Source organism: Phascolarctos cinereus, unplaced genomic scaffold, assembly GCF_003287225.1.
Source record: "Phascolarctos cinereus isolate Bilbo 61053 unplaced genomic scaffold, phaCin_HiC Scaffold_5;HRSCAF=322, whole genome shotgun sequence".
NCBI lineage: Eukaryota > Metazoa > Chordata > Mammalia > Diprotodontia > Phascolarctidae > Phascolarctos > Phascolarctos cinereus.
The window spans coordinates 94,369,854-94,381,948 of NW_027555958.1; the positions used below are offsets into that span (position 1 = coordinate 94,369,854).

At 39.3% G+C, this 12,095-nt stretch overlaps 1 protein-coding gene across 5 annotated transcripts in view; it reads right to left on the reverse strand.

Annotated features, from left to right (window-relative positions):
* ZDHHC14 (zDHHC palmitoyltransferase 14) overlaps positions 1-12,095 on the reverse strand; it is a 313,260-nt gene that overhangs the window by 25,768 nt on the left and 275,397 nt on the right. For all 5 annotated transcript variants that reach the window (XM_020986680.2, XM_020986675.2, XM_020986676.2 and 2 more), the window contains one exon: positions 964-1,066. In XM_020986680.2, the coding sequence (XP_020842339.1) occupies positions 964-1,066 (103 nt within the window). The remainder of the gene's footprint in view (positions 1-963; positions 1,067-12,095) is intronic.

Here is a 12,095-nt window from a genome sequence, read left to right on the forward strand (position 1 = left end):
TTTAAAAAGTTAGTGTTCACCCTGGCTTGAGAAATATCTTCCAAAATTACTTTTCAATGCCCTTATTGTAACATCTTTCAGGATTCTGAGAAAGATGAACTTGGATAAGAGGTTTAATTACAAATAGAAACAAGACAACCCATCTCAGCATTTAAACAGAGGTATAGAACAGAGATGGAATTCACATCTGTATTGTGATGTTACATAGCAGTAATCTCTCCATTTAAATAGATGCAAAGTTGGTTTTGTTTGTTTGTTTGTTTTTATATTAGACATCTGATTTCACTGACATAGGATACTCTGAATAAGGAAACTCCATCCACCAATGTATATTGGCTCACATTCCCCAACCTCTAGTCATAAAGAGTTGCCTAAAACACTAACAACTTTCCAAGGGTTACAGAGCCAATATGTGTCAGAAGCAGGATTTGAACACTACCAGGATGACCTTTTTTTCCATTTGTCTATGCTTCCTCTGAGATGTATCTCTCAGACAATGATTTTTAAATTATAAAGCCAACTTCCTCCCCCTCCCTTTGGTGCTCTGTATTAGGATCTTCTGGCCAGACCTTGGGGTGAACTTACTTATACATGAGTACAAGATAATGGTTAGGGATTCAAATGTGATATAACAGGGAACAATGTAAAATGATCTTTTAATAGTTCCTGTTTGTTTCAAAAGGAGCAAAGTTTAAGTAGCCTGTACTGTGTGACCCTGGGCAAGTCACTTAACCCTGTTTACATCAGTTTCCTCTTCTGTCAAATGAGCTGGAGAAGGAAATAGCAAATCACTCCAGTATCTTTGCCAAGAAAACCCCAAATGGGGTCATGAAGAGTTGGACACGAGTGAAACCACTCAATAACAACAACCCCATAGAGGCAAAATCAAAATCACCCGTACTTCCCTATCTCATTTGCTAATCAACATAAGTAAACATGCACATTTCCCATAAAGTCACTTACATCTTCATTTGTAGTTTGATTGGAGCTGATCAAATATGTGTGGAAACCTGATAGACCAACAATAGACCAAACAGAAAAGAAACACACCACGGCTTCCAGCACAGTGATTTAAAGTCAAGGAAGTAAATTGGGAGGAAGATGCAAAATTCAGACAGCTTAAGATGTTATGTAAAAAATGAGGATTTAAAAGTTTAACACCAACACAGACATGCATTTTTTTTCCCACTGCAAAACTTTGAGCCCACAATCATATTTATTATTCAATCAAGGGCATCTTACTCAGTATTGCCATACCTGGAATAGTACATCAGCCTCCTCCTGTACTCCAGGGTCTCTCTACTTTAATACATTTTTCATATATATCACTACCAGACTAAAATAATTTTGATCATGTCACTCTTGCCCTAAACCTTTTATTAGCTTCCTACTATGTCAAGTGTAAACTCCTCTGCTAGGTTTCCAAGGCTCTTAATTTGATCCTCTTATAATTATCTAACAATATTGGTTGTCTGACACTCACCCTTTGCTCTTCTCTGGGCAGCCTTTTCACTGCCCTGTAAGTATGCTATGTTCACTTCTGCCTCTGTGACTTTATTCATGCTGGTTGTCTCTTTCCTCAATTTGTTTCAAATCCTGGCTATCTTTCAAGATCCAGATCAAGCAAATCTTCTTCATAAAGCCTTCCCTGATAATTTTGGATCTTATCTATTTCCCTCTCTAACCTACTACAATCATCTAGTCCTGGGCACTTGCAGTAATGACAGTTTATATTATATCAGCTGGCACATAATCATATCGGGTCTTGTCTCATTCACTGTGGCATCACTTTTGTTAGTTTTTTTTTCCCTTTCTAACTAAACTCCTTGAAGGTTGGAATTTGGCACCTGGCCTAGGATGCAGGTTTTCAATCCTTCTCCCCACCATTTTACTTATTTATTTTATATGTGTGTCCTACTTCCTCAAACCCTATTTGAATGATCAAAAACCACCAATAAAACCCTCATAAAAATATATATATACATATATATATATACACACACATATATATACACCATCAAAAAAGATCCCCATATTGACCATAGCAAAAAAAATTTTTTTAAGTATCTCATTTTGTATTTTAAGTCCATCATTTCACTAGCAGGAAGTGGATACCATGTGCTTTGCCCTCAGTCATTTGATCTCTGTCTCAGTTTCCCTATCTGTAATATAAGCATAATAATAGCACCTACCTCCCAAGGTTGTTGTAAAGATAAAATGAGATAATATTTTTAAAGCTCTTTGCAAAAGTTAAAGTGCTATATACAAACTAGCTATCATCATCATCATCATCGTTTATCATTGCATGATTTCAATTTTGCCACTGCTATTAACAGTATGACCATGAGCAAGTCCATTATTAATAACTCACATTTTTATAGTGCTTAAAGATTTTTAAATCACTTTCTTCACAATAACCCAGTAAGACTACTTCAGTAGTAACCTAGTAAGCTACTTGATGTATTAGACCCTCATTTTACAGATGAGGAAACTGAGCCTCAGAGAAGTGAAATGTCTTGCCTAGAGTCATGAGGTAGTGGGCAGAACTGGGATCCAGACCCAAGTCTTTCCAAATTCCAAAACCAATGCTCTTTTTACTACATCTCCCTGCCCCTACCTCTTTGCATCTGAGTTTCCTAATCTGTAAAATGAGGATAATCCTAATTGTACAAGACACCTCACAGGACTGTTGTGGGCACAAACTCTGTAAATCTTAAAGCACCAATTGGGCAGTACCCTAGCACAGTGCTCTGCACCTAGTAGGTGCTCATTACTTATCGATTTTCTGAAAAATAACTGAACAATAATTGGACGACGATAACTCCTTTCTCTTTTGAGGGCTTGCTGCCTGCCCTTCGGCCACAAGAACTTCTGATCCACTTCAGTCATCTAGACCAACAACACTTACATCAACAACAGGGAGCACAGAGTCCTATGTACCCAACAGTTTATATTTTCAGTTCCAGAACTAACTTTGGCAAGACTCTCAATCATAAATTCTAAATTCTGCTCCTGAAATCTCATTTGCTCAGAGGCTAGTATCCACAGATTCCTCCAAAGATTAGATGCTATGGCTATCTACAGGAGAATCCTTATGCTAATTATAGTTGAATGCAAGCCTGGACCATGGCATGTGAAGCCAACCAACTTTATTCCTTGTCTCTTCCCTCCCTCTGCTGAATCTTGTCCTTATTTAGTGATCCCTTCCCTCTCATGAGGCACCCAGGACTCTCTACTCTTCAGGTCTTTTCTGTTAGGAGCACGAGTATCTAGCTATGTCCTTGCCACTTTATTTTTTATTGGGTTCCTCTTTCTCTTTCCCCTCCCACAGTCCATTGCATCATCATCATCATCATCATTATAATTTTAATCCACTGCATTATAAAAGAGGATGCTTGGAAGGAGAACCCTAAGGAAACATCTATAACGGTGGCATTTCAGACAGCATAGTGCCAGGGTAGGGTATGTATTTTTGATCTGCATTGGGACAGGTTCCAGAACTCTCTCATATAATAATTTTCTCTAAGATTACTTTCCATTTAAATTATACCTCTGTATGTACAATTTTTTTTTTTACATCTTGTCCTCCGCATTAGGATGTGAGCTCTTTGAGGATAGGTACCATATTTTGGCCTCTCTTTGTATCCCTTTCACGTAGCACAACACCTGACACATAGTAAACACTTAATAAATGCTTGTTGATTGAATACATGTGGGATAATTTAGTGATAGGGCTAGCTCTGGGCTTCCGACAAGCAAGAGAGAAGCCCCTGGGACTCCTCATTGCCTGTCACTTCAGAGGAAGTCTAGCAGTCTACAGGATGTGTCTGTAACATGTAACCCAAAGGAGAAGAAGTCTGGCGTTCTCTACAATACAAGTTAAATCAATAAAGAAATAGGACTGTAGTGATTTGAAAAGACAGGAGAGCTCTTCAATCCCATAAGTGTTTAAAAATTCTGTTTCTCAGAGAAAATAATATACACCATGGATCTGGAAGTTTAAAACTACAATATGCATCCTCATCAATAAATTACAGGCCAGAGAAAATAAATATTCATGACTTCCTAATGTGTCTAAGGAGAAAAGCTATATATCAACTTATAAAACATTACCATTGATTTTTTCCCAGGGTTTGAGATTATTCATATTTAGTTCAGAAAAAGGAATAACTTACTCCTTGAAATTTCATGCCTTGCTATGCCACTAATAGCTGAGCATTACCAACATGGATGGGGGGAGGGGTGGTATACAAAGCAAGGAGCAGAAATGAATGACTGCCTGCTCTACCAGCTCTCATTCTATATCAGGACACACAGGTGGGAGGCATTATCTGCTCTAATCTGGAACCTCACTTGTCTGGATGTCAGTCAGTTTATCAGTCAATTTTGTTGTCGAGTTGTTTCAGCCCTGTCTGACTCTTCATGACCCCATCTGGGAGTTTTCTGGGGCAAAGAAATTGGAGTGGTTTGCCATTTCCTTCTCCAGCTTATTTTTACAGATAAGGAAACTGAGGCAAACATATTTAAGTGACTTGCCCAGGGTCACATAGCTATAAGCATCTGAGGCTGGATTTTAAATTAAGTCCTCTGGACTCAGGGCTGTACCATCTAGTTGTCCAATCAGTCAATAAGGACTTATTAAGCCCCTACTATGTGCCAGTAGTATTATGCTAAATGCTAGGATACAGAGAAAGACAAAAGACAGTACCTGCTCTTAAGGAGCTCACATTCTAATGGTGGAAATGATGTACAATCAAAATATATACCAGGTAAACTGAAGATAATCAATAGAGGAAAGGTCCTAAGATTGAGAAGGACTGGGAAAGGCTTCTATGAAAAGGCAGGATTTTGTCTGGGACTTGAAGGAAGCCAGGGAACACAAGAGGCAGAGATGAAGAAAGACAGTTTCAGGCAAGGGACAGGGCCAGTATGGAGTCAGGAGATGAAATGTTTTCTATGAGAAACCACAAAGAAGTCAATGTCACTGGATCTTAAGAATATATAGAAGGGTTTTAAGGTGGAAAAAGACTGAAAAGGTAAAAGGGGAGCCAGGTTCTAAAGGGTTTCTAGAAAATTTAGATATCTAGAAGAGGACAGAACCCAGAGGTTTTTTTTTTTAAAAAAAAAGCATCTCTGACCATGATAAAAGAACTTTTGGCTGGCAAGCAGTGATTAAAAAATGAGATGCAAAACTGAAATTACACCTGAAACTTAACCCACTCCATGCAAGCTGAGAAATGGAGAATAAACAGGAAGAAGAAAGAAAGAAAAAAAAAACAAATGGTAGAAAACCAGTGTAGTAAATAGAAGAAATAGTGGCAGAGATCAGATGTAGCAGCAGCAAAGATTAGAGCCAGGGAAAGAGGTGGCGGCGGGAGACTGATGTCTTTGAGACAACTTATTTATATCTCCATAATATCTCTTAAGTCTATCTCCTCTTTACACACATAGCTACCACCATAGCTATATATTGGTTTATCATCGCCAATTTCCCAACTGGTTTCTCTGCCATGTCTCTCCCTCATTCCAATTCATCTTCCACTTCCAGCCGAAGTGCTGGTCTGACTATTCCACCCCCTACTCAGTAACATCTTCTTACTCCAGCATCAAATATAAAGTATGCTTTTGGCATTTAAATCTCTTCACAATCTGGTGTCCCATTTTATCGTTTTCAGCTTTATTACGCACTATTACCCTTGACATGCTCTAAAAACCAGCTGTTCCCCACCCACGATGCTATCCATCTCCCATCTCTGTTTCTTCCCACTGCCTGGAATGGTTTCCTCTCCTTACTTCCAACTCTTAAGACTTCCTGGTTTGCTTTAAGACTTGGGCCACCCCCTTCTGTGTAAATAGGCTTCTGTGTAAATAAACTTCAAGCTTTTTAATCCAATCAATTAAGTGCGTGCTAGGTACTGTCCTAGGTGCTGGAGATAAAAAGAAAACAGATCCTGCCCTTAGGGAGCATACACTCCATTAGGGAGCACATTATTTTCACTTTGTTTTTGGTGACTTTTCCCTTTTGTTCTGTTTCTTCTTTCATAACATGACTAATGTGGAAATTTACATGATTGCACATGTATAACCTATATCAGATTGTTTGCCATCTTAGTGAGGGGGGATGGGAGGGAGAAAAGAAACCTGAAACTTAAAATCTTATAAAAATGAATGTTGAAAACTATCTTTACATGTAATTGTGAAATAAATACAAAGTAATTGTGGGACAGGAGGCACTAACAGCTGGGGGATAAGGAGGGACCTCATGGAGAAGGTGGCACCTGAGTTGAGCTTTGAATGAAATTAGAGGTGCAAAGAGGGGGAGGTGAGGAGAAAGACTATTTCCCATCTCTAGATATGGGGACAACCTGGGCAAAGGCAGAGATGAGAGATGGAACATCCTGTGTAAATAACAGCAAGAAGGCCAGTGGAGTTTGAGAAAGGGAGTAATAAATAACAAATCTGGAAAAGTAGATTAGAGCCAGGCTGAGAGTGGCTTTAAATGGCTAACAGGAGTTGGTGTTTTATTCTTGAGAAATGAGGAGTCACTGGAATTTATTGAACAGGGAAGGAAAATTGCTTTGGCAGTTGCAAGGAGAATGTATTAGAGTGCGGAGGGATAGGATTAAGGTTCTTCCATTTCTTAATCTTGAAGGATGTTTTCCAATTTAACCAAAAAAATTTTTTTTTGCCATATTCTCCTCTGCCCATCTTTGCACTAACACTACCAGGCAGCAATATTTGTGCTGACTCAGTTGGGAGGACCTTCTTAAGTTCTTCATACTATTTCTCTATCTCTTCATCTTCTATAATAAACCTGGTTGCAATGAGCTACAATTGTCTTCATGACAACTATGAGGCCTGACAGAAATAGCCATGGACTCAGGGTAGAGAATGAGACATGTATTTTTGGGACATGATCAAGATGGGATTTTGTTTCGATTGCACACATTTATTACGAGGATTTTTTTTTGTTTTATTTTTCAAGGAAATAGGGGAAGTGTTAGGATGAAAAAAATAAATTTTTAATTAAAAATTAATTCAAATTTTCAAAATTGTCCTCACGGTAGTCCTTTTGTTTATGTTCGTAATGATCACTGATGGTTGGGGCAAATAGGTGACACAGTGGATAGAGCACTGGGCCTGGAGTCAAGAAGACAAGTTCAAATGCAGCCTTGGACATTTACTAATTATAAGACCTCGGGCAAGTCACCTCTGCCTCAGTTTCCTCAACTGTAAAATAGTGATATATCTCCCAGTGTTGTTGTGAAGAACAAATAAGATAATGTTTGTAAAGCACTTAGCATAAATACCAGCTATCATCATCATTATGACTGCAAGGCAAGATGACTGGGTATACCATAAACCAATTTCTTCTTACTTCAAAAAAAAAAGCTTTTATTGGTTCTTATATGTGAAAACAATGTTAAATTCTCAAGGGAAAATAGCAATAATAGAAATCATAGCCTTTAGAATGGGCACTCCCTATTTTTTTGGGAGGGGCTCTTGTTGCTCACTAAATCTTCCTTCAACAACCATCTTCCTAAAGGAGCACTGTTATAACTGCAGGCTGAGCTCTAGCAGCTCCCAAGAAATCAACAGCATGAAAACAGTTAAGTAAATGTGACACTTTCTATACTAATCTCTTAAGTGCTTCAGAGGAATTCTATAAATAGCAAAATGATTCCACTATTAGCTAATAGCTATGTCAAAATGACATGGATTCAAGGTAACATTCAAGGCATACCATATTTTTGCTCTCCCTTTAACTAACCCCTCTCTTCCTTTCCCCTTTTATTGTCCCCCTTCCCTTCCCTCCTTCTACCCCCTCCCACCCAAGGACAGAAGAGAGCTGTGGAATGTGCAGAAAAGGCTGAAAAACCCAGGAAATGATGAATTCCCGGAAGTAAAAGAACAATGTGCCTCAGGCTTTAGTGCCTGAGTGGGGACAAAAATGGGAAAGGAGTTGTGGGAGGCAGAAATGAATTTAAAATTAATGTCCAGAGAGCTATGCAGACCTGGGGGCCTGAGTGGCCTTCTTTATCCAAGTATATATTTGATTGTTTTTTATGCGTTACTGTGATGTTTAATGTAAAGTAATTACAAGGTCCACACTAAAGCTAACATCATAAAATTTGTAATCAAAAAGTTAAGTAGGCTATTAGGGTATGCAGTATGTCTTTATTCTACATTTCATTTTCTTAGTCATAGGAAATTTTTAAAAAGTTAAAGGAATGGATTTTGCTTTGCTCTCTTCAATATAAAGAAGACGACAACCTGGAAAGACTTACATGAACTGATGCTGAGTGAAGTGAGCAGAACCAGGGGAACTTCGTACACAGTAATAACAACATTGTATGATGATTAACTATGACAGACTTAGCTCTTCTCAGAAACACGATGATCTGGGGCAGCTAGGTGGCGCAGTGGATAGAGCACTGGTGCTGGAGTCAGGAGGACCTGAGTTCAAATGCGGCCTCAGACACATAACACAACACTTACTAGCTGTATGACCCTGGGCAAATCACTTAACCCTATTGCCTAGCCAAACAACAACAACAACAACAACAACAACAACAACGATCCAAGTCAAGTCCAAAAGACTCAGGTCGGAAAATACTATCCACATCCAAAGAATTATGGAGTTTGAATGCAGATTGAAGCATATTATTTTCACTTTTGGGTGTGTGTGGCTTTTCCCTTTTGTTCTGTTTCTTTCTTCACAACATGATAAATGAGGAAATGTTTACATGATTGCACATGTATAACCTGGGGAGGGGAGATGAGAGTGAGGAAGGGAGAAAAAAAATTGAAACTCAAAATCTAACAGAATGAATGCTGAAAACTATCTTTACATGTAATTGGAAAAAATAAAATACTACTTACCACCCCCCAAGAGGTAATGTGATATTACTACATGGAATCAAAATAGCTTACATACAAATGAATAAAGGATCAATGATATATATCTACACACACATGTGTATTTATAGCTCTCTATCTATCTATCTGAATGAAGACAGCAAACTGCATGGTAAAAAAACAAACTCCCTTATGCTTTGGTTTCCTTATCTATAAAATGATGGGTTTGGACTAGGTGGTTCTTAAGGTCCCTCTCAGCCCTTGATCAATGATCTATGATCCCATGAAGAAGGGGAAAAACAAAAAGTATAATCAACCCCTGAGCAAGGACCCAGTTATGGAGCAGCATCTACCCACAAGTGCCCTATTCTTAGGATTGACAGGGTAGCAGAGCAGACTGTCTATCTGTTCAGAGCCAGGGTTAGGAGATGCTCTGAGGTTAATGCCTGCTACAACAATAAACAGCATCCCTGGAGTGCCCCTTACCACCAACGTGCTGAGCAATGGTGACCCTCCTCCTCTTCATACAAACCCCTGTTTCTGGTGGTGGGGCTAAAGCCTATAGGACACTTAATGAGTACCCAGGAAACTAAAGGCAATTGAGTGGTCTATTAAAACTGTCACTGAATGAATGGCTTCCTTGAGTGGATTTATGAGTCTCACCACCCAGCTTGAAGAAAATGTATGATGTGGAGATGAGATAGATTGGTTATGTGAGATTGAGATGAGAGATGAGTAGCTGGAGTTATCAACTGGAGAAATAGAGGACAACTTCTTGCATGCTGGAGAAATAGAGGAAAATTTCTTGCATGCTAGTTGGCCTTCCTGTGGAGAAGCTTTGGGAGGACATGGATAAGATGCATATAGGATAGGCAGGCATGGAGAGGTCAAAATCTTAGGAGAGAACTCCTAAATTGATGACATCACACAATCCATCTGAGTATTCAAGAGATCACCCAGCTGCAGTTTGGACCACCAGGTCATGGTATTTCTGTCTAAAGTGGACAGAGAGCCAAATCTGGGTTCAAGCCCTACCTTTGAGACATGGTGGTTGTGTGACTCTGGACAAGTTGTTTAACCTCTTAGTCCTACAGGTAACTCTCTATGACTATAAATTGTAGAACTGTTGCTAATCAATCAATTAAGCACCTACTATGTGCCAGGCACTGTGCTAAGTGTACGTGTGTGGGGTCTTCACTTTGAGCTCCTTGGATTCCATAACAGGCAAAGAGAAGCTGCCAGAGGATCCACTATAGTTCTGTCTTCTTTCTGGGGGCTGTAGAAATGGGGCATCTTTAAGTACATCAATACTATGGTGTGTGGATTTTATGAGTGATGGCATGAATTCTAAAATTATATAGAATTATAAGAGGTCCTTATGCACCTTTTTGTCCTTTGACTTGTTTGTTTCTGACCTCTAAAACTTTTTTTTTAATGTACTTTCAGTCATTATTTTTTAAAAGCCAAAGCAAGACAAAGGCAACATCAATGTACAGGAAAGACATTGATGGGAGAGCAGATGTGGGCAGTTTTCCCCTACTGTTCTTTAAACACAGTGACTAGATCAACACATTATGCAATTTAATATTCAGATTCAAGGAACTGTCACTGTGTTTTCCTCATCAACAAGATGCCACTGTAATCCCTAGGCATGAATATGAAAACATGACTTGTACGTGTCGCCTGAGTGCCTATCACCGTGCCCAGGGGCATGAACTACTCCACTGTGTTTATGACAGACTCTTTGAAGACTGGAAGTCCAACTAGAATCATTTAGGCATCATTTTCAAAGACTGCTCTCCTCATACCTTAATGGAAGGCTTTCAAAGGTTTGTAGTTGTTGTTTTCTCCAAAAGAAGCCAAGGTTGTGATCCTGTGAAACCTCATCTAATAACAAGAGACACTGGTGGACAGACTTGTCAGACACCCATTAGCTGGGGTAGGGAAGCATCCTAAGTCTTGGAAAAACCACTGAGTAAGCAAGCCTGAGCAACATAGTTGTGAAATTCAGAAGGTCCCTTAATCCTGCTGTAGCTCCATAGTTCCAGTTGCAAATAAATAGCATAGTAGATGCTCTTCCTATTTTCACAGAGGTGCGGACTTTTAGAGCTCATCGAGTCCCACATTCTCCATTTTAAAGAGAATGAAACGATGTCTAGAAATTAAAGTGACTTGCCCAAGGTCACATAGCCAGTTAGTGGAAGAGGCATAACCAGAATGTGGGTTTCCTGCTGTCCAGATCCAAGCCCTTTCCATATCATGCTGCCTCCCACATTCCTTTTTTTTTTTAAGGCCATCAGGGTTAAGTGACTTGCCCATGGTCACACAGCTAGTAAGTGTTTGAGGCTGGATTTGAACTCAGGTCCTCCTGACTCCAGGGCAGTGCTCTATCCACTGGGCCACTCAGTTGCTTCTCACATTCAATTTTTGCCCAACAACTCCCCATGACCTATTTCTGACCCCATTAACTCCCATTTTCTACCATGCCTCCCCTCACCTCCAGCCACTATCTGTACCAAGTTTGTCCCTTGGGCCTGGCTACTTAGCACCCTGGTTTTGTTCTTAGGAAAAGAACACGATAAAATGAAAGCAATCTGAAATCACGATGGCACCTTCTGAGATGACAATCATCCATTTAAACCCTACATATCTTGAATGTACATACATATGCTGTCTCCTTCCATTAGAATGTAAGCTCCTTGAGGATAGGAACCATGTTTTTCCTTTTCTCTGTATCCCGTATCCCAGAGCTTAGCACAGTACCTGATACATAGTAAGTAAGCACTTAATGAATAACTATTGACTGACTATTTAAACTATTTTTTTGGACTTTCTCTATTGGTGCTACTCTTTTTTTAGGGATTCAAACCAACTCATTCAAAGTACTTGATTATGTGCTCTCCTGTGCCTTTCAAACTAGCTGGCCACAGAATGAATGCAAATTGGGGATAAAAGGCCTTTCTGTTAGAAGCTACCACAAATGTGGAATCAATTAGTATTTGATTTACCAACCATCGAAAACCCTTTTCATTTAGGGAGAGCTGAACAATAATTCGTGATTAGAAATGACTGTAATCCTTTTAATTGGACGATAATGCTGTGTTACACTGAAATTAATGTTTCTCAGAAGGAGTTCCCTTAACCCAAGGTCTTGCTCTGTTGGGAAAAAAAGACCAACCGAATTTAAAGTCTTGATGATGCTATGTTGTTGATATACCCAGGTCTCTAGAGCCCTA